The sequence below is a fragment of the Cordyceps javanica genome, chromosome 2, assembly GCF_051103115.1.
Source record: "Cordyceps javanica chromosome 2, complete sequence".
Classification (NCBI taxonomy): domain Eukaryota; kingdom Fungi; phylum Ascomycota; class Sordariomycetes; order Hypocreales; family Cordycipitaceae; genus Cordyceps; species Cordyceps javanica.
In genome coordinates, this window is record NC_139296.1 from 4,270,226 (window position 1) to 4,292,188 (window position 21,963).

General features: G+C 49.4%; 6 protein-coding genes across 6 annotated transcripts; 4 read left to right on the top strand and 2 right to left on the bottom strand.

Annotated features, from left to right (window-relative positions):
- Positions 1-261: 261 nt before the first annotated feature.
- V2A60_003787 (uncharacterized protein) lies at positions 262-1,680 on the top strand (the record flags this gene model as incomplete). Its single annotated transcript, XM_083255113.1, has 1 exon — positions 262-1,680. One exon carries the CDS (start codon positions 262-264, stop codon positions 1,678-1,680), a length of 1,419 nt encoding a protein of 472 aa, XP_083111239.1.
- Positions 1,681-2,003: 323 nt separating this feature from the next.
- Positions 2,004-2,156, bottom strand: V2A60_003788 (uncharacterized protein; the record flags this gene model as incomplete). The annotated part of the gene is made up of 1 exon (XM_083255114.1): positions 2,004-2,156. The coding sequence occupies one exon, from the start codon at positions 2,154-2,156 to the stop codon at positions 2,004-2,006; it is 153 nt and encodes a 50-aa protein (XP_083111240.1).
- A 4,950-nt stretch (positions 2,157-7,106) lies between these two features.
- V2A60_003789 (class I SAM-dependent methyltransferase) lies at positions 7,107-7,761 on the top strand (the record flags this gene model as incomplete). The annotated part of the gene is made up of 4 exons (XM_083255115.1): positions 7,107-7,238; positions 7,296-7,447; positions 7,500-7,556; positions 7,608-7,761. The coding sequence occupies 4 exons, from the start codon at positions 7,107-7,109 to the stop codon at positions 7,759-7,761; spliced, it is 495 nt and encodes a 164-aa protein (XP_083111241.1).
- A 1,808-nt stretch (positions 7,762-9,569) lies between these two features.
- V2A60_003790 (uncharacterized protein) lies at positions 9,570-11,906 on the bottom strand (the record flags this gene model as incomplete). The annotated part of the gene is made up of 1 exon (XM_083255116.1): positions 9,570-11,906. One exon carries the CDS (start codon positions 11,904-11,906, stop codon positions 9,570-9,572), a length of 2,337 nt encoding a protein of 778 aa, XP_083111242.1.
- Positions 11,907-15,418: 3,512 nt separating this feature from the next.
- On the top strand, positions 15,419-20,850 carry V2A60_003791 (uncharacterized protein; the record flags this gene model as incomplete). Its single annotated transcript, XM_083255117.1, has 5 exons — positions 15,419-16,198; positions 19,148-19,369; positions 19,422-20,222; positions 20,268-20,361; positions 20,492-20,850. The coding sequence occupies 5 exons, from the start codon at positions 15,419-15,421 to the stop codon at positions 20,848-20,850; spliced, it is 2,256 nt and encodes a 751-aa protein (XP_083111243.1).
- Positions 20,851-21,061: 211 nt separating this feature from the next.
- Positions 21,062-21,958, top strand: V2A60_003792 (uncharacterized protein; the record flags this gene model as incomplete). Its single annotated transcript, XM_083255118.1, has 1 exon — positions 21,062-21,958. One exon carries the CDS (start codon positions 21,062-21,064, stop codon positions 21,956-21,958), a length of 897 nt encoding a protein of 298 aa, XP_083111244.1.
- Positions 21,959-21,963: the final 5 nt, after the last annotated feature.

Consider the following 21,963-nt stretch of genomic DNA (forward strand, 5'->3'; position numbering starts at 1 on the left):
GCGGCCAGCCAGCCCACTGACATGGCCGGAGCGCGAATCAGAAGACGGATGTGTGGACCAAGGCCGCTCCCTCTGATGCACATAAAAGCTAAAGCCCCTTCTCATAATGCCTCGCTTGGGACCTTACTCGCCGACCTTCATCCGCGCCCATGAATTCTACCTGCCTCAACACACTCGCGCGTCTATTCGCCATCAAAGCTTTACGTCACCATAGCCGCCATACCGCCCCCATCTCACCTGCAGTCGTCTAGATTCGTCGACATGGACACAACCAACTTGCTTGCTGTCTCTTGCGATGCTGTGCTCTACGCGCAAGGTAGAGATCAGTATAAGGACTGGCGTAACGGCCTCGAGGAAGAACATATACCTACTCTAGAAAAATTCGTCACCGCCCGTATTGCGGATCGTGGCCATGCGTTATTTGTGCCGGGAAGCATTCGCGAAGGCTCATATAACATGGTGGCCCGCTTTAGCTTTAGGTCGGGTGGCAGCGACGTCGCTCTTAAAATGCCTAAACCTGGTCACTCAGCCGGAACCCTCACCGCGGAGAAAATTGCGAATGAAGCCTCTTGGATGATGTTCTTGAAGGAAAAGACAACTATTCCGGTCCCCTATGTGCATAGTTATGGCATAGAGCCAGGCCATCTTTCGCCTCTGCAGCTCCCTTATATCTTAATGGACTGGGCATCGGGCGATAACCTCCGCGAATTCCTGACTAGAGCGCCTTCGAAGAAGCTAGTATCGACAATCTATCAACAAATTGCTTCGTTCTATCTTGAAATTTTTCGCGTACCGTGCGAAGGCATTGGGTCGGTTACTAAGGACCAAACGACTGGACAGTGGAGCATGGAGCGCCCCCTCACCGTCGATATGCACCAGCTCGTTCATGAGGTTCTCGACTATCCGACCAACGACTGGCCTACTGAGAAGTTCACAAACACCTCAGACTATCTCAAGTTCGTTCAGGATCAGCAGTCAATATGTCTCTGGAACTCACGTAACCTGAACAACCCGCCCAAGCAGGCGGCAGAAGGTCACGATACCCTCAGCTCTGCGGATATTGCACGTCTGCGTTTCCAAGCTCGATACTACTTTGCACAGCTATCGAACTCCTCTAGTTTTTTTCCGCAATGTACCTTCAGTACCTTCCGTGCCTTTAATCCAGATCTCGATCCGCGTAATATGACGGTCGAACCTACAACAGGACAAATACTTGGTGTCTTCGACTTCGAGTTCACCAACGCAATGCCAATACAATTTGCTTGCGATCCGCCACTTTCACTTTTCAGAATACTACCAGGTTCTGCTCTTGACGCAGGCTACTTTGCTTGGTTTTTGCAAGAGTACGAACCTATACTCGAACAATTTTTAGACGCTATGGAACGTGAGGAACAAAAGCTAGGGCCCTCCGAACAAATGGCGCTGTCCGCTAGGATGCGTGACTCTTGGGATACCAAAAGGGTCTGGCTTAACTTTGGGCTTCACCGCTTGAACTATACGGACGCCCTGTATTGGGCTATAGTCTACCAACTTCATCCGGGCGGCATTACGCCTGAACTTCCGGCTGAGGTAAGGGTTGAGATGGAAAGGTATGTACAGCAGGTCGGGCCTAAGATCGCAGAGTATGAGCATGCTTTGATCAGTATTGGGGTCAGCAGAAAATCAGCGGGCAGGCCTTGATTATTAATATACGGTGTCTAGTTTTTTTGGAGGTTTAACTCTACTATAGAAACAATAAACGCGCGTCTTATATTTACGCTCAGATAATAACCCACCGTGGATTGCCGAGTTGGTCGACAGCCCTGGTTTGCCGTATCTCTGCTCCTTCCTCCTGGCTAAACCACATGTCACGGACTAGGAAGAGTTGGGGAGGAGGAAGTCTTCCCCAGCGATCAATAAAGTTATCATGGAGATTATCCGAGCGATCACGCAGTGTATTCGTCACTATCTATCCCTTCACCTTCGTGCCTGCCGCATTCCTTAACGCACATCGACATCGACAATTACTTGCCACCAGTGAGCGTCTGGAGAGCGGCCTGACGTTCCCTCTCAATACGCTCCTTCTCAGCCTGCTCGCGCTTTTCCTTGCTTGCTTTTGCGGCTTCCTCCATGCGCTTCTGCTCTTCATCACTAGGAATCCTGATCGAGTCGGCCATTTTCGTGGAAATAGGTACAGTAGCTGATCGCTCATACGATTCGTTAGCGAGTCAGGCCGTACGGACAGAGAGGGCTCCTCGTACGTTGAGTTTTGGGTTTTAGTGAATATCAGAAGATTGATAATGCTTTGCTAGAAAATCTTGTTCTTTCGGTGTTACATAGTGGCCACCCCGTTCTTTTATAGTTCGAATTTGGCGTCACCATGCATCACTAGCTATTAATTCCGTTCATAACATCGTTCCCAGTACTAAAGGCCATGTAACTCAGCCGAGTATATTGACAACTGACTGAGCGACTACTAAGAGTATCCAAAAGCTGAAGAAGAAAGGAAACAAAATAAGAAAGGGGGGCTCAAGGAGCTCAAGGAGCTCCTTGACTCGCCTGAGCTAATTTCGCTTAATGGGCCGGGAGCCACGGGCCATCGGACCGGGGCAGACGGCGAGAGCGCAAGCCGAGCCACCACGGGCTCAGCCCGTCACAGGCCAAGAGCCAACCAGCTCCGAGAACATGATAGATATCAACGAAAACAAAAGATGAAAGATAACATAAAAGAGAAATTTAAATAACATAAGGAGTCGATTTAACTGTGTATGGGTAGATACCCTCTTCTATATTGAATACGTTATTGATGGCTCTCCCTCGTCGACCTTGTCTGGCACATAATATTTGGGGCTCTGTAAGACAGAACGTAGTATTATTGGAGCTACATGGATAGTTGTTCATGGCTCTGAGTCGTCGATGCTCGATCAGTAAATGCCGGCTTATAAGTAAAGGATAAATCCCTCTCCAAAGGGACTCTCCCTGGCAGACGACAAAGCGCCATGAAAGCAAATACCATCCAATATGCCTACTTTGTCGGACGTTCCGCGGCTGTCCTGCCTAAAGGGGAGCACAGTGCCATTCTCGCGAGTGTTTGCCGGAGTGTCAAAATGCCTTCCATCGGGAAAGTGCACTTAGCAGAGAAGCCCCCTGAAGAAATTCCAGTACCTGAGTTCAGACTTAGAGAGATGGCACATACGATACAAGTGTGCCAGTACTTGCTCCAAGCCGCAGCAAAGTTACCCTGCTTTGAAGGCATAGAACTTGCAATACGCTTGCAAGCTAAAAAGGCCATCCACATACTTATGGTCTGTGCATTTCTTGCTGGGCTTCTACTTCCTAGTATTCCCTATGAAGACTCTTTAGAAGTGGAAACACTGGCTGCTATCTTGAAAGCAGGCATTGTGCAGAGGTCAGAAATATATTTAACTGTAAGTCAGCGAGATGCAGGCAGACACCGAAGCTACCCACAAGCCTACTAACAGGAAAAAAAGACAGCAGCGAGTTGCAAGGTTTTTCTTACTGAATTGAAGACGTATATTGACGGTTTGGTTTGGTATGAGGCAACTTTCGAGAGTTTGAATAAGAACGAAGGCAACTTTCGAGTTCCTGGGCGAGATCTCATCTATTTTGACGGCACTCCACGTTAAGAAGCTATCTCATTCTGAGCTTATTTTCCCTATGCTTTTCGTTCGTATCGAATACATTTGTTGTCTTACCTGGCTCCCATGTTTTTGCTTGGTCGCAAAAAAATCAATTCGGACAGTGAAGACGTTCAGTCAAACTGTTCCTCGTTAATCCCCGGCCCGCCATCTCCAACTGCTTCACTGCGAGAACAACAGCTAGCAAATGAGCCCAGGGGTGGGCCTGGCGAACGCCCTCCCTCAGGGTGCACTTGCGAAGCGCACCCTGCTGACATGTCTACTATGCCTGGTTTCACATTCGTACGCCAGCCCGACACAAAACGCCTCTCCCAGGAGCAGCTAGATGGTGAGGTAAAAGGGGTTTATGAGGGGATAATGATAGTCGAAAACAAATGTGTTGAACTATTTTCTTATCCAGATACGAAGATCGCAGAACATCGAGAGCTCAATATGGAGCAATATCAAAAGTTGACCCTTTTACATCAGACGCTATTATACGAACATCTCGATTTCTTTCTCGTTTGCCGGCAACCATCATCAAATGAGAAGCAACGTGATCTTCCTAATAGTTATAACACACCTGAGCGGATATATCACCACGGTGTTCATTCATTTCTCCAGTTCCTCTACAAAAGGCTGCCAGCTTCACGGGAACATATGCTCGGATTTATTCGCATTGCATATATCACCATAAAGGTTTACTACGAAGTCGCTCCCCAATTTACTTTCACTTGGGCTAAATGCTTTGGGGATCTGGGCGGATACCGTTTAGCTATTAACGAGATCCGGGGTCGCGAGATGATTGAGGACGACAACATTGAGAACGACATTGAGAATGACATCAAGGATCGCGAAAGTTGGACTCGCATTTCCCGATACTGGTATACAAAAGCTTCAGACTACTCGCCAGAGGTTGGAGAGCCTTATTGCCAACTCGGTATTCTGGCTTATCCCGATACTCTGCAACAGCTATACTACTACAACAAGTCACTATGCGTCATAGCCCCATTGCCGAGCGCTGTGGATAGCATGTCAAGTCTTTTCGACCGAATTTTGGAAACGCCTAGTTACCTAGATTCATGGCGACGACGGTTTTCTTAGGGTGCATGCTATCCTGTTTTCTGCGATGAAAAAAAGAAACGACAAACACGATAACACTATGGAAAAAAACCACAACGAACTCGATAGCATTATCAACAAATTCCTTGATACTAGTCTGGATCAGAATATCGCGGAGAAGCAGAAAGAGTGGCTACATAGAGGGTAGGTTTTATTCTGCTCAAAAGTAGCTTCCTCTCAAGATACGTTGTAGTAAAACTTCACCACCACCAAAGTCCTGATATTAAATAAAAAATGAGTTAAAAATTCAACTTGAGTAATGGAATTCTCTATTACTCAAGTTACGATGGTTTTTTATCAAGATTCGGCGGTTTATGGAGGTTTTGTGATGCATGCATGCTTTTTTACTATGTTGCCGATTTGAGAACAGAGTGTGGGGACCGGAAGCTACTCTTGCGCAGAATAATACTAACCGCTTTATCAATTAAATTTACTGATATATATATCATAGGTGCTATATCGCTATCTCCCTTATCTGCTCGCTTCTGGGCTATGGTTCACCTACCAACCCCCTTAAGCAATCAACCCTAGCTGGCCAAAACGATGCCAGCGCTGCTGCGCTGGCCAACAAGTATACTACCGATGAGGAAATTGCGAAGAAACAGTTCGAGAAAACGCGAGCATTTGCTATGGCGCCGAAAATAACGTTCCCCAGTCCAGGCTTGGCTGGCCACAGATGTTCCCTCTCGCTGGCTCTCAGAACAGCTGTTAAACAGCTTATCCATTGTCTCGATCTTATACACACATCTGTCTACTTCTCTCCTTAATCAGTATGATTGGTTTAGTCGTGATCAGTCACAACAGAATGGGATTCCCTAGGCGCGGCATCTACAAGTATCGCCGTAACTTTGTTCTGACACCGGAGAAATATTTCACTGACAGAACAATCAATGGATCGGTGGGTGCGGCACCTGCTTCAAAATATATATTTATTGGTCCAAACCGGGTTTTACTGGAACTGGTTACAGCAAGATCCAGCTTGAGATTCACGGTACTAAGATACAACTGTCCTCGACGTTGGCAGCTCCTATGGGGAGCAAGTCGAAACCGCGGCTGAGTTATGTGAGAAACTATGTCACAGGAGTGGGCGAATCGCCTTTCGGGCTCAACGATAAGATGATGCCTCGTCCGTGTAAGTTTGCAAATGTAGATGAGAAGAGGGCCCGCCAGAAGAGAATCACCCTGCTGATAACGGCTTTTATCTCGAGACGCGGAGAAATTGGAGGCAAAAGTCTTTGGAACGGCTTCTCTGTTGTGATTGGTGTCTCTAGTAAAGGTGTGGATACAAACTATATTATAAACGCAATGCCGCGCTCATTCTTCTACTTATTACTCCGATCCTCAAACATACCAACCATGGACGAGTCTTTAACCGACACTTTACACCGAGCAAGCGACCTTGCTGCAAAAGACACTGAAAGCATAGCAAAACTATGGAACATCGTGAGAAATGCAACAGACTTCTGCTCTTTCTCGACGGAAATTGCAACGGCCACACGCGGGCTTCTGCCATCAATATGGCCACGGCTACAAATTTCAACGCTGAAAGAAACTGGCGAGTACGAAGATACATTAAAAGTAATGCTCGAGAAGACCCCTGGGGAACAGATTGCCTCGGCAAAGTGCGATGAGAAAGATGGCCTGACGATTGTCGCTATCGCAACGATTGCGGTACTTTGTGCACATTGCGGCCTCTATCCGCCCTGTCACGTCGAACTAAAAAACATCGCCAGTCTGCTGTGGGATTGCAGATTGGCGGCGGCATTGAAAGTGTTATGGAATTCTGATGAGCCACGGAAGATGACTGTTGTGCCTGATTCAACAGCAGGCTCCGAATGCGATGCAGACGCCGAGGACGGCTCCAACGCCTCAACCGACGATGTGTACGAAGACAACATGGATCGGTATCGCCGCGGTACCGATACTACATGAAGAAAGGAAAACACTTCTCACGATGAGGGAAAATAGGTTGTGGCGAGGGACAAGAGCCATGGTATTTTGCTGTTCAACTTGCTCCATACATCAATTGACACTTCCTATGCTCGTGGAAAATCTACTTTAATCGCAAGTTTGAAATTTCCCGGCGCTTGAAAGTCCAATACAAAATGACTTCAATCAAACCCCATTACACTGCTCAGTTGCCACGGCTTTGCTAACGGCGAAAACTGCGCGCTATCCTCCTATTCATGCTCTCTGCCCATTGATTCCAGTGTGTATTGGCTGGCTTGCGAGTGACGCCTGTCCCCACCCTAACAGCTAGCGCAAGTGGCTTGTGTTGGTGGCGATCGACAGTAGCCGTTTGCAGCGCACCAACTCGCTCCTGCGAAGAAAAAAAAAGGCATCCAACAAGGCAAATTCTGGCCCAGAATGCCAACACAATCCAAACAGCTGCCGTGCAGATTCCGCAGCAGCTCCGGTGTGGCCTTCGGAGAAGGCTACTGGAAACATGACCGATATTATGGAGCCTGGAAAGACTCATACCAGTTCCCCATCGATGCTGTACGCTCAACATTTTCTCGCCAGTATATGCCGTACGGCCTTAACAAGTCTGTGTAGGAAGAGCTGAACCGGCTCGATATGCTGAACAAATTCTTCCTTTTGGCGCGCTGCGACCAGGCTTTCTCATGCCCCGTAAGGCGTGGTAGCTCAACACGCGTTTTGGATCTTGGGACTGGAACGGGTATTTGGGCCATTCAAGTGGCTGAGGAGTAAGAATCAACTTTTGCATATACTTATTCGGATCGCTAACTCAAGCTTCAGTATCCTTCCAGAGTCCCATGTCATGGCAGTTGACCTCAATATGATTCAGCCAGCTTTGTTGGTCGACATTCCGCACAGTTGCATGCTGGGTATGCTAATAGAGTCTAGCATCCCGCCCAATCTGACTATTCTGCAATTCGACATCGAAGACACCGATTGGACAACGCTTCTCAAGAATTGTGATCTGGTACATATGAGGCTTCTGTTAGGCAGCATCGACAACGATGCGTGGCCGGCAACGTATCAAAAGGCTTTCGAGTGAGTTCTTTTCTGGCTATTCCATCGTGCTGAAACAAGACCTTTGACCGGATTTCTAATAGACACACGGCACCCGGGGGCTTTATCGAGCAAGTTGAAATCGATTGGGTGCCTCGATGGGAAAGTGCCAATATTCCAGAGAGCTCTGCCTTGCTCGAGTGGTCGCAAAAGTTTTTGGAGGGAATGGACCATTTTCAGCGGAGTGCTAGAGTTTCGAGTCGGAAGGTGCAGCGTATGTTAGAGGCTGCGGGCTACGTGGGTTTTGAGGAGACGATAATTCGATGTTGTGTTAGCCCGTGGTGCAATGACACGCGCGAGAGGTTAGTGGCCAACTGGTTCAATCTTTGCTTGACCGAGGGCATAGAGGCGATGAGTCTGGCCCCTTTGGTGGAAAAATGCTGCATGACCATTTGCGAAATTAAAAAACTTCAGGCACGGGTCAAGCGAGAGAGCTGCAATTTACAGCTTCATGCATACTTCAACATGTAAGTCAAGCCTCTGGCGGCGTCTTCAGATACAGCCGGTGTTAAAAATTGGCAGGCATGTCTGGACGGCTCAAAAGCCCACAGCCGCAGTATGGCTGAAAGGTTGCTGATGATGGGTTTCTGATACGAGCGATCAGGAGTAAAGGCTGAAAGGCAGCCTCTTTATAGACATATATTTGCTATGTGGGTATTTTGTTTGGGGATAGGACTCGAACGGGAAATAGATGCCCGCGTAATTGGGGCCAAATGGTTATCATTTTTCGAGCAAAATTATACTTCTTCGCACCCAGTAAAGTAGTCTTAGCAACATACACCGTGCGATGTGAGACGCTGTCTCAATAATCTATGGGCCCCACATAGAACTTTCATCTTACGAGTAAATAGATGAGCTGTAAAGAATGTGCAGATGGTAATGTGAGGCGATGCAGTCTTTCAAGGAAATAAAGAGGCACGCCCCCCAGTGGTCCGTTTAACTGGGTGGGTAGCCAGCGCACTGTCTTTTTCACAGCTAAAGATAGAGCTCGTTCGTTCGCGCAAAGGGTAGCTGACCAATATTGTAGCCGTTCACAAGACCCCAGTGAGAAGACGCCGAGAACGACTTCGCGTGTACCTTTCTATGCAGAATTACGCGTGTGATGAGAAAATTGGCTGTACCAGCCCATACACGTTGAGTGCAGACTCCAGGAATCGATCTTTTGTGTGTACATAGCTGGTAGCCGACTGAACTAACCGACGATAGCAAATGGTTCGACTTTTCCCCACCTTCTTATTCTACTCGTGATTAAACAATTGGCGAACCCTCAACGTTGACGATTGCTACAGATGATCTGAGCATTTTATAGTCGCCAGGAGTAGAAGCTTGTTGCTCGTGCAAATAGGCACGCATAGATCTCGTCAAATAAGAGAATGATGAAAGTATAGAAGACGAATTCCGAAGTCAGACGGCTAGTTCAAGGAGCTTGCGGAGGGCGCTCAACCCCTGGATGCTAGAAAACTCGTTGTTCCCCGCCTCCAGACTGCCCCAGGCATCTGAACAGTAGGCATGCTCGTGGCCAGACTTGCTTCTGTGCCACTCTCTTGACGTTATTGGCCACATCTTGAGCTTCCTGCCTAGTTGTGCTGGCCTAGTGGAGCAAAATTGGAGCATTGGCTTAGGAGAAAAAACATGTTGACCAATTCGCTCATGTATAACATGAATGCGAAGTGGTTGCCTTGTACGTCAAACTGTGTCTGGGTATGATCCGGTGGGTCAGACTAGCGAAAGTTGCCGTTGACTGCCAAAGCGCAGCGGTTCAGCACACACTTTCGTGTTGCGTGTTGCACAAGGCTAGTCGAAGTCGATAGAATCATATTCGTCATCGCTATTAGCAAAATCTTGCCAATTTGAGAAGCGATGTTCCGACTGTATTGGTATTGCGCTGCGGGGCGTATTGCGTGGAGACGAGTTGCTGTGGATATAAGAGGGCTGGGGTGGTGAGGATATACTCTGAAGGCCACTGATGCTCATTGACGGCGGTATGGTGGCAATTGGGCGCTCAGACACGCGGCGTGGATCGTTTTGCGAGTACGGCATAGTGTGTTCAAGCATTGTAGCTGTGAGAAGAGTATCATCAGCCCCGCAAATTCCCCTCTCCCGGCGCCAATCTGGCTGCGCCAGCAGTGTATCTCGGCTGAAACTTAGCTGATGAGTGATTGCCACGGTATTGTGATGGTCCGGAGAGAGAGGACTTGCGTCTGGCATGGAAATGTCGGACGAGCTTCTTGCTAGAGGACTGGCATCTGGCATGGAGATATCGGATGAGCTTCTTGCTAGAGGACTGGCATCTGGCATGGAAATGTCGGACGAGCTTTTTGCGTCCCACAGCGGACTGGCGTCTGGCATGGAAATGTCGGACGAGCTTCTTGCTAGAGGACTGGCATCTGGCATAGAGATACCGGATGAGCTTCTTGCAGTTGTCCGAGGTTTAGCAACCGGCATGGAAACATCCAACTTAATTCTCTTGCCTGGCCGGGAAAAAGCCGCTGTATCGGGCTCGTCCTCTTCCCTGATTGTCTCCAGTTGGCGGTAGCGAGCCCGCTTTGGCCGTGGAGTGAGGGAGTGAATACCCTGTGCGAAATCGATGTCGAATGGCGGCACGTAGAAACAGCACGCCAATGTGCTCCGCAGTACAAATATCGCACTGAGTCGTGACTCTGCCGTGTGGGCAGCTATAGTAGGAAGGAAGCCTTCTTGTCGGATTCTCCAGTAGATGCTCGCCGAGGGCCTGCCCCAACGATTTTCAAGCCGAGAGAGGACTTCTGACTCATCAAGTAGATTTCGGAACTGTGAATGCGGCGCATAATTCTCGTCGGGGGTGAAAGCCTTGATGTTCTCATCTATGGTGGACGTATGTATACCAAGGAATTTGGCGCGCTGAACAAAGAGGGCTACGTGATGTGGATCGTGTGTGAATTGGGTTGTTTCTCCTCTCTCCATCTTTGGTTGGAAGCAGCTCAGATACGGGAATTGACGGATGGCTGCGAGAAATAATTGTATATAGACCAGGTCAAAGTTAGGTGGCCCCGTTGCGGATACAAATTCTCCTTCGCGGATCTCGATATAAGGCACAGTTGAAGTCCAGCATCCGCGCAATGTGGCCCTCAGTGAAAGCTTAGACTGCTTCGCCTTCAGCCTTAGGCTTTTTGGTATAAGATATTGCCATATGATCTTGGCTGCAATACCCAAAAACCGCAGATTACACTGCAGTGACAACAGACTCGGTATGAGGCCGCTTGATTGCTGCACGCGGAGTCGCAAGGCCTCACGTTCTTCCGGATTGTCCACCCTTGGAAAAACTTGTCCCGAGCTGAACATGACATCAATTGCCAAGCGGTCCTCGTGACAGACGAGCGGAGCACGCCCAGCCAATGCATTCACCGTTTTCTTGTCCATTTGCGTCAAGATGTTCTGATTGCCGCGCGCAAGTCTGAGCCACTCCGAGTGGAGGTTCCTGATGCCAGCAAGAAGTTCTTCGTCTAAGCGCAGGACAAAGGACTTCTGGATACCATTCAAGTAAAGCGCATCAAGAACAGCCGGCATCTCCGTGAGTTTGTTTAATTCAACGGATATGGCGACTCTCTCGTCAATTGCTTCCATGCCGATCCTCTTTGGTCTTGTTAGACGTTGGTACCACTCATTATAGTCCCATCCTTCATATTGAAACATTTTGAGTTTGAGGTAAATATGACCGTCCGTGTGTAGTTCCTCAGGTTGGTACTTCTCCGTGCGTCTCTGCACAGCTGGTTTCCAGGGAAGGCGCCCGATAGTTGTTTGATATAACCTCACGGCCCTTCGTGCTGTGGAATTGATAGCAACGGCAGCTGCAATAAGATGTTGTCCATGCGTATATCGCACAATGGCATTTTCAATCAATGGGTACATGCCATTATTGTTCTGCCGTTCAATCTCTGAGAATGAGATGCCAGCTTCGTGAAGAATCGTGTTTGTTTCGGAGATGTCGACATACCCTGCAATAAGATGCCTCATGTCGGTGGGAAGCCTGTGCGTATCTCGAAGAGGCTCTTCGAAGCGGCGCCGATCCACATCGTCATGCAGTCGTTGCTCATCCACTTTAAAAAAGAGAAGGTTAGCGACAGGAACTTCAACAATACCTATGAAACCCATTGTTTGTGTAGAGCATGGAAAGAAACCAAAAAGCGGTAGTGCTTCGCTAAGTTGTCGGATATTTTATATAGGCATTTGAGTTATACAAGCGTTGGGAAAAAATAGACATCGGAAATTGAGAGGCTGTTTCTAACATGCTGTTTTTGCCACTTGGGTTTGCGTGTACGCCACGCCAAAGTCCGGAAACGACATTGCGAACTGCGTACGTAAAGCAGATCCGAGATTTTGGTCTTTTTGTTGCTCTTTTTGCGTTGGGTTTTTTCGCAACCTGACATGGACCCTTTCTAGCAAGAGGTTGGCTCAACAGACCGCCCTCACCGGAGGGAGGGCCGGTCCAGATCGCACTGGGCTCGACGCACTCGCCAAGGCGCTATCAGATTCGTCACCAAACAGCCGTTCACTGCTCAAAATCAGAGCATCGGCCAACGTAAAGCGATTGCCACGCCGCGTGTTAATTTGAAGCATAAGTCAAATTGTAAATGACGCTGCGAGTAAAGCTTCACAAGTAATCGCTACCAATGCGGTTGAGTTGCGGAGTGACAGGTTGACTATCTGGTGTTGCAAGCTACACTTGGTCGACGCTCCCAAGAGGCGTGCAAACGCGTCGCCGTGTCTACTATTCTGAGCAAGATCAAGGCATAATGCCGCCAGCATCCCATTGCGGTAGAGAAACACTGAAATACGTGTCAAATACGGGCTATATAACTTGCGCCGTTGATGCGGCCAAAATGTACTCAATGACGGCTTCAGGGAGTATCGATTGGGAATCTTCTCATTCGTGACATAACGTACTACCCAACATACATTTCTCAGGCCAGTCGAAGAGTCACTTGATGAGCGTAGTCTCTAGCAAAGGCTGGAAATTTCTTTAAGAGTTCGGCCCAGCCCGTGAACGCAATGACATCATCGGCTATGCAAGCCGTGAACTGGGCCACGAGCCCACGTATCGCGTGCCCGTCCGTCGTGTCGCGGCCATACACATGATGGACGAGGTTTGTCATGATTGGCATAAATGTAAGAGCCGAGACGGTCAAGTAGGTGAGCTCGTGCGCGATATTTTTACAGGCCAATTCCATCAATGCTGGAATACCGTATTGTTGGGCAAAGTCCCAGACCCTTGCGTGGCCTATCAAGCCAAAGCGCACCACCTGGCCCTCTTGCTGAACTTGTGGGACAGATTCGATTTTTTTTGCATAGCTGCTAATAAAGCTGGAAATGGCTTCCAATTTATTATAAGTAGCTCTTTTGAGACCACATGAGCACAATTTGCGTTTGCAGGGCACTTGGACAGCCTCTATATTCGGCTTGCAAAAGCCGCACCAGGAGTCGGGGCTGGCCCAACCAATAGCAGCGGCCTGGAAAGAAGCAAGCGAATAAGGTAACTTGGGAGCATGCTCTCCAAAGCGTGACAGCCCAAATATTGGACTTGATGACTCCTGGCCGATCTTGAGATTGGCGAACAAACCAGGGGCTTTCGGCTGCTCGGCGCATTTCCTAACAAGCTGTTCGTCTGCCCTCATGTCGAACCCTTTGTATGTGCCAGTGTAAGAAAATTGACAGAAACGCAAAAAGACATCTTCTTCGACGTCTCTCAACTCGACATGCTTCGATGGGTGCCGATTTGCGACCAGCAGATTAAGCGGAGCCGACACTTCCTGTAGAAGTCCAAGGTGCATGTCTACCTTAGCCCCAGAACTACCAAAGATGAAAACCACGTGGCCTTGACATAAAAAGCTGGCCATACAATTAGCAAGTAGTCGCGTCTTGACAAATATAAATCGTACCGTTCTAAATTCTCTGGCCTGACATTCTGTAGGCCAAGCTGGGTGCTTACAGCGTCGTAGGAGCTTGAAGACATGATATCTTATGGGAGGTGTTGCTGAGCGAGGTAGCCGGTGTTGCTGCAAATAAAACTGCTGTGACATTTTATTTATTCTTGACACGTGGGACAATAGATAGAATGACCTGGCAGTGATATTCTGTAAACTGAAATCAAGATCTGTAATTCCTTCTGGATTTTACTCTCATCCATATGTCAATATTGGGATTTCCACTCTAAGATCACAGTTTCGGAAATAGGGATCTTTCGACGTCACGCTGGCACAGCGTTTTCGGGGCTCCGCTTTTTCAAGGCCAACCAGAACAGCATTGATCAGACAGGCTGGAACATTTTTTTCGAGGTTGTCGCCTGTCTGTCACCTCAGTAGTGTGTGCCGCGCGCACTCGGAGAATAACCAATCGGCTTTCTACCACGGAAGCGAGAATGAGAGTTTCGCCCCTGGGCGTTTGATAACGGCGGCTGGCTCCGGACTCCGTCTTATTAAGGCACACCTCTTATTCTCATGCGACGACGTTGAAAGGGCGCCCACTTTCATTATGAAGGTGAGGCCCCCAATACGCCTTTGTACTGCAGGCCTCCTGCTATTCTACGAAAGCGTACTACACGCCCCCTACTTTCATACGAAAGCGTACTGCAGGCCTCCTGCAATCATACGAAAGCGTACTACACGCCTCCTGCAATCATACGAAAGCGTACTACACGCCCCCTACTTTCATACAAAAGCGTACTGCACGCCTCCTGCAATCGTACGAAAGCGTATCGCCCACCTCCTGCAATCATACGAAAGCGTACTGCACGCCTCCTACTTTCATATGAAAGCGTATCGCCCACCTCCTGCAATCATACGAAAGCGTATCGCCCACCTCCTGCAATCATACGAAAGCGTACTGCACGCCTCCTGCTTTTATACGCCCTCGTATGAAGGCAGGTATGCACCTTCTCTTCAGAGGTAGATGCAACCTGCTGCCTGACGGTAGGTGCGACCTTCTCTTAGAGGCGGGCGCAACCCCTTACTTACAGGCTGGTCAAGGTCCCACTTAGGGGTAGGTGCAGCCTCCTGGGTGGGTAGGTGCAACCTCCTTGGGGGTAGGTGCACCCTCTACTGTTAAACACTCCTCTATACTACAGCGTATTGCACACCTCCTACCTTCATGCGCTTTCGTATGATAGCAGGAGGCGTGCGATACGCTTTCGTATGAAAGTAAGAGGCGTGCAGTACGCTTTTGTATGATAGCAGGAGGCGTGCGATACGCTTTCGTATGAAAGTAAGAGGCGTGCAGTACGCTTTCGCATGATTGCAGGAGGCCTGCAGTACGCTTTCGTATGATAGCAGGAGGCGTGCGATAAGCTATCGAGGGCGTAAAGAAATAGGACGCGTGCAACACGAGACTAAAGGCAGTGCAATTGGCAACCTCGAACTCCACAAATAGACGATACTCTTATTGGCCAAGTACATACTGGAATTGGTGTAGTGATGTGGCCCTATCCGCATCTCGGAGTTCAGGAACATGATTGCAATATGAACCCCCGGCTGTCGCTTAATTCTATCGATGTTCTCGTATTTGACTTACCAGTTTAGAATATTTGATTATGGGAGCCATGTCATCTGGTATGTCTCTAATCTTCGCGATCAGCAGCATGTGTCCTTGGGTGACTGCACAACCTCTTCATCATGGAAAGCCAAGGCGACATCAAATTTATTGGCATTATCCGAGTACCACTTGCGAATTTGGTTTTCAATCCGGGCACCGGAGAGAAGCCTTACAACCAAAAGCAGACAGATCAACTGGAAAGACTCTTCAGGAGGACATCAGTAAATCATGCCGAACGGCGACACTGGATTGATGGCTACATAGAGCAGAATGCGGAAGAAGGCCTTCTCTGTGACTTGAAGCTGAGTCGATCGCAGCTTGGCGGCATCAATTCGCGGGAAGAGTACCCACTTGTGGAACAACAAACGATCGCATTTACACAGGGGCGACACCGAGTTGACGCTGCGAAGAGAATTGACCCGTCTTCTTGTTGGACTATTAGGCTGCACTCAACCAACTCGCACAGCATTAACATCGTAAAATGCCGAACGGAGCAGTACCAGCATGAGATTACCAACTCTGATGGTGAAATATACACAAAGCTAAGAGGCTACGGTGGCGATCATGTCAACTTCTGCGAGTGGCATGAGAGACTCAGCATAACCAAGCAAAAAGCGTTCTTCTACATCAAGAAACGACCAGCCGTTATGGAGGCTCTCGATAGGCTGATCCCGCTGAATGGCGTCATCGAATCTCTTCATCTGAGTTACTTTCTCAAAATATTTGATAAGCGCCTTGATGATGAACTTTGCGCAGGGTTGGATAAAATTCACAAGCAATGGTCGCGCATCACAGACGGACGCAGGCTCGATTTGCTCGACAAAGATACCGTTGCGGCGCTCGAGGGCCGGGCACCTTCCGTGAGCACAGAGGATCAAGCTTGGATAGCTTCGTTATTTCAACAGCGTCGACATTCAAGCAGCGTTTCCGATGCATCCCCGTTGCAAGACATGGAGCACTGCGTGTTTAAGGAGACTGGTCTGATCCACAGCCTCCGGTCCTTGCATATGAACATGGAACATCTAGGTGTTGCAGCGGGAATACTTTGGACTTATCTCATTCCGAAAAGTCTTCGGGCGACGGCGAAAGCCAAACAAATGTCATTGGCTGCGACGCTCCAGAGCTGCTGGAGGGCGAAGGCACCTCTTGTTGAGACGACTGAAGGTGTTTTCCAGCCTGCCCACGGACCACCTTCGTTTGCCATTTCCTACGTTCAGCTCCTTTTATCAGCTCTCCGCCTATTTCCGTACCTCGCAAACGCAAAGCCGAAGGTGGAAAAGGGTGAGAAAATGTTACTCTCCATCAACCTTTACTGCATAGCTGCTTTCCATCAAAGAGCCAAATTGCTAGGTTTCGATACGTTGGAGTTTGATCCAGCTACAGTTGGCTCCATGGCTCAATCCAGTGGACAGTGGCGTCAGCCTCGCGCTACAGCATCTACCAATGAAGCCAAGCTACTGATCCGTCCATATCGCAGATGGGGCAAACCATACCAGGGAGTATATCACATTATGCAGACGCAAGCATTTCTACCAACTATAAGGAGTTTGTCGCAAACGTCTTACGTGACCACAGCTTTCATATTAGGAGACTTCGTAAGAACATTCTTCGAACCGTTTCACTTCGAACTTGATTCTTCACGTCCGCCGGTATACCTCCAAGAGACCATCATCGAAACAGCTAGAAAACAACTGTCCATCTGTCCACTTTCCTCTACATCACAGCCAATCGCTGCAGCTACTGGAACTTACTGCTGCGACTCCCACCCTCGGGCGGTACATACAGGTCTGAGTGCAGCGGGCAGTGACGAGACAATGCAGGACATTCAAAATGATCCAGAACTAAATTGTGAGAATGGAGTCGGTGTCCAGGCGAATCGGGAATATGCAGCGCAGGAGCGAAGCACAACCAACGTCACCCAGACCATACAAGCCCAGAACTTTGAGCCAGGAAGTAGTGCGCGAAAGGGTATGATCCGTGCGTCTGGAAACAATGTGGACACTGATGTTTCCACCGCCAATGTGGTGCGGTCTTTGTCACTCAATGGCGGCAGAGACAATGGTAAAGCATGGCATCCCGAAAGGCCCCAGCATCAGAGGCAGCACACCAATGGTACGGCTTTCATATCTGGAGAATCTGTGCAAAATCAAAGTGCACATATAGATCACTGGATCATTCCCCAGCACGAGGAAGAGTTGGAACAACGGCCAATGCCAGGGCTAGCCGCCACTCAGTCTGCTGCAAATGTTGAAGAATGGCGTCAGGCTATATCCGATCGTCATATCGCGTCTGCTCGATCGAGCGAACCCTCTATACACGAGCCATTGGAAAATCCACGGTTTTCAACGAGTTCTCGTGGTAGGTCAACAATTTCATGGCGTCAGCCAGGTGATGCATCCTTCGGGTCTTTGTCGAGCCAAAGGCGGGTACGAGGCAAGTGCTCAAAGCGTCGACGGAAATGGCGAATCCGCCGTAGCCGGAAGCAAAGCGAACGTAGGAAATCAGCATGTTCGACCATTCCAATCCGGGAGTGCTCAGATTCAAGTCCTTGTCGCTCTAGCGTCATGAGCCAAATATCACCTCAACCATCTCTGATGCCTCGACCTAGCAGCGATACTTCAGCCCCGTTCAGCGATGTGAGTTGGGATGGCGAGAACAGTTTGCTGTCCGTACCTCGCTCTTCCTTGCACCATCTTGTCGAAGCGGGGCCTGTCGCTCCAACCGACAAAAACACGCACGAAAGCATAGAACCACAACTGTCCTTGCGGGCGGCCACTGCTTCCACTTCCTCGAGATCTAGTCTGCCTGCCCAATTGCGTCCTGGTAGTGACATCATCGCAGACGAAACTGCGCCACGGACTCCCAACATAAATATGATACATGGGTTTCTGCAAAGGCAACCTAGGAGCGAGAAGCGCTCGTCGCAATGGCAAGGTTTCGACGACAGCGATGATGAGTTTTCATCCATTGAATTATGAGGAAGCTGTTGCATGATTATCTGTGGCATTTAGACTAGGCAGGCAAATGAGATACAGTTCGCAGACTGAGCCCTCGCACAGCACACGGTTTTCATTAAGCCACTCACCAAGATAATATGCTGCTAGAAATGTCGTGCCTACAAGCTCCGTATGTCCGTACTGATAGAGTAGGGTCCAAATATACTAGCAACACTGCGAGCGGAAGCAGAGTAGATGGTTACAGCGAGGCGTGGTCCGACGCCCACCCCGCAACAGGGTTTCTGAGCATTCTACGGAGTAGCGTTAGTGTCCCCGAGTAGAGGCAGGCTAGCTAGGCTAACACCAACCCCTGCAAATGCACTGTGGCGGTTGCGGCATTGTCGGAGTTCTGTACCGATTGGTCGGCTTAAAATAACCTGCATAACATCTTGTGCGTGCGGGAAAACCCAACTCTAGGATACCATTTTAAGAATACATAAAACACATCGATCTAGACTACGCTAGCCGAATGATAACAGCAATCACGATATGCCGACTACATCTACACTTCAGGGACAGCTACACATTCACGAGATGGTCCTCAACACAACCGACATTGCCGTGATTTGCCTTTTCGCCGTTGCTCTAATCGTTATTTTTCTGCGATGGCCACCGTGGCTGTTGCGTCAAGTGCTTCATTGCCTGGAAGATGCATTGCCTCTGCTCTCTGGAGACATTCAACGGAATGGTCTCATCCTTCCAACGCGTGCTCTGCACGTCCTGGGTAGCGAGCGCATTTGTCGCTACGCGTTACTGGGCCTCTACATATTTGCCAATACATTTTTTATCTGTACCGCTGATCGCAGCTCACAGGTGAGCAGACGCTCTGCGGTAGCCAGCACCGTCAACCTTGTCCCTTCGCTGCTCAGCGGGCGCACGCGAATTCTCATCGAGTCGTTGAATCTGTCATCCCAACAACATTTTTTTGCGCACAAATGGTTTGCTAGGATATCATTTCTGGAGGCTATCGTTCACTCAGGCCTTGTTCTCAAGACTGGGATGCCTAGGACTGCTCAAGCAATATGCGGACTCATCGTACGTGCACACTTTCCTCGTGCAATAGCTGTTCGCCGCTAACACTGTCTAGGCTTTTATCATTATACTGCTCCTGGCTATCTCTTCATTGCTCTGGGTTAGAAAGCTGCACATGGCAGTTTTCGCCGGAGTCCACATGATATTTGTTCTCACAGTAATCATCTTTCTCATCTTCCACCTTTGGCTAATCCGGCCATGGCCGGACTCCCTCGCGTCGAAGCTCCCACTCACTATCGCAGCGCTCGCGTGGGCTGCAGGCTTTGCTCACAGACACTATCGCTCGCTCAGAAGCATAGCCACAATTCAAACGCTGCACAGCGCATCTCTCGTAACTGTTCCATTGTCACGTCCGGTTCTGGTGCACCCGGGCGCGTATTTCTATCTCCACTTCAAAGGATCAGGGCTGCGGCGTCTTCGTGGTGAGCCGATGGTGTTGTTTGACTGGAAGCCGTACAAACCAGGGCAGGGCTGGGCTAGAAATTCGCTCTACGCTAAGGAGCTGACATTCTTAGTCGAAGATCACAACATGCCAACTCTCGGCCGGGATGACTGTGAGCTCCTTGTGGAAGGACCATACGGTCGAGAAATAGGGCTTCATCGTTTTAGTACCGTTCTCCTAGCAGCCCAGGGTACTGGCATCGCGGCCGCCATGCCGCAAGTAATGGCTATCGTCGAGCGCTATGCGTCTGATTCGGCGATGCGGCGACAGATGAGGAGCCAACCATTTGAACGGCAAACTCTGTATAGGGATAAAACAAGCAGACTCAACCTGTACTGGGTATTAACAAGCTCTGCCGATATCCACTGGATACAAGGAGCGCTCAGTCGGCTGGCCGCAATCGATGAGACCAAGGTCAGTACCCATCGTGGGTTCAAACTACCAGTCTAACGAGTATAGAACATTTTGAAAATATGGATTTTCGATCCGACGAATCAACTTGCCGCCGAAATTCGCGAAATGAATGAGGAACAAAAAGCACTATTCGTGGTTTGTGAAGCACGTTGGTATTTAACGTTAAAGAGCTTTATAACCTATCATTCAAATTCCCACCCTGGCAAATGTGCGGTTGCTGGTGGGTGTCTAATTCTCCCAATTCACGACGATCTGCTAATTCTAGCCAGTGTCTGGCACGCTCGATTTTCGGCGTAAAATCAGTGAGCTGGCATCACTCCAGCCGCATCGCTCACGCTACGTCGAGTTCGATTACCAGCCACGAGATGGGCGTGGTGGAGTCGAGACTGTCAGCAGTAAGAGCGAGTCTGCGATTGCTACTGATGTGAGCGTTGGCGTTGCGGCTGCCAACGATGAAGCTAGCGGGGTTAGAGCCCAAGCAACACTACTACCGCCCCCGCTCAAGCTGCGAGAGGCTTCGGCTACTCGAGGACGTACCGCCGACTCACGACGGGAAGTGCACGTAGTGCGCACACATGCCCACTACAGAAGTGTGGTAGGCGAGATGGGAAACACCTCATTCGTGTAGACCCAGTGGATAGTGCTATAGTAGTTTGAGTAGGCAATTATGTACAAGCTGGGCGAGCGGCTGGTCCGCCATTTCGAGAAACAGCTATCAGTCTTTCCAATGAATGCAACAAGTTACAATATACTGAAAATGGTTTTTTTTGTGTACCATTTTGATAAAATACTCCGCCAGAGGGCTGCGGAAGTGGCAGCGTTCATCAACCTTACACATCATGTCGTCGATGCACTCAGCCAGGCATCTAGTTCTTAACATTGGTGGCGCGGCCGAGCTTCTGGCCATCACTGCTCTGTCCCGCGATCTGGGCACTTTGCCAGGGGTCCGCCTCCGAATGGCCGAAGACGTGCTGGTTGTGGACTCTGGAAGCGCTTGGTGTCGAAAAATACGCCAGGTGCAATGGATGCCGTCGCAAATTGATTATTTCCTTGCTAGAGCCATATTTCCTCTGAGCTCTACGGTTGTACTCTTTGCCGACGCTCTTGGCGATATGGCGCAGGCCGCGAGAGTGGTAGCTGGACTGTGCCGGTTTTCTCCCCGTGTTAACGACCTGCTGCCACCGTCGCTCATCGTTCTAACGGTCAAGGACTGCGTGCAGGAGACTTTCGATAATCATGTCACTGACGAGCTTCTTGACATGGTTCGGGTCGAACATCCGCAAGAGGGCCACAGTCGGCATCAGATATCTGACCGCTGGAGAGCGCGATTTCGATCAGTGCAGATTGCTCAGAAGCGGCCACCAGATAGCTGGTCGGACGTTTTTCGATCTGCTGCTCTGACCACCGAGGAGCGCTGGAACTGCGGGTTTGGCCTCTCGCAACGAGGCTTTCAGCGCCTGTGCCAACATGCCGTCGATAATTATAAAGCTGACAGCTTCGACTATGTTCAAGCATGCGGTGTACATACCCAAGTTACGACAGCGGCGCAGAATTACTTGATCAAATTCATCCGCTCTTTGGACGAGATCAGAGCGGAACACGTCGAGGCCATCGCATCCTGTCTGGCTGTGAATGCCTACCGAGATGACGCCTATGGTACGCAGCTGCGCCATTACGAATATCCAGACCAGGTATCCACTAACAGCTACAGTTTCGTCCCCTGGCCTAGTTTTTGAAAGTT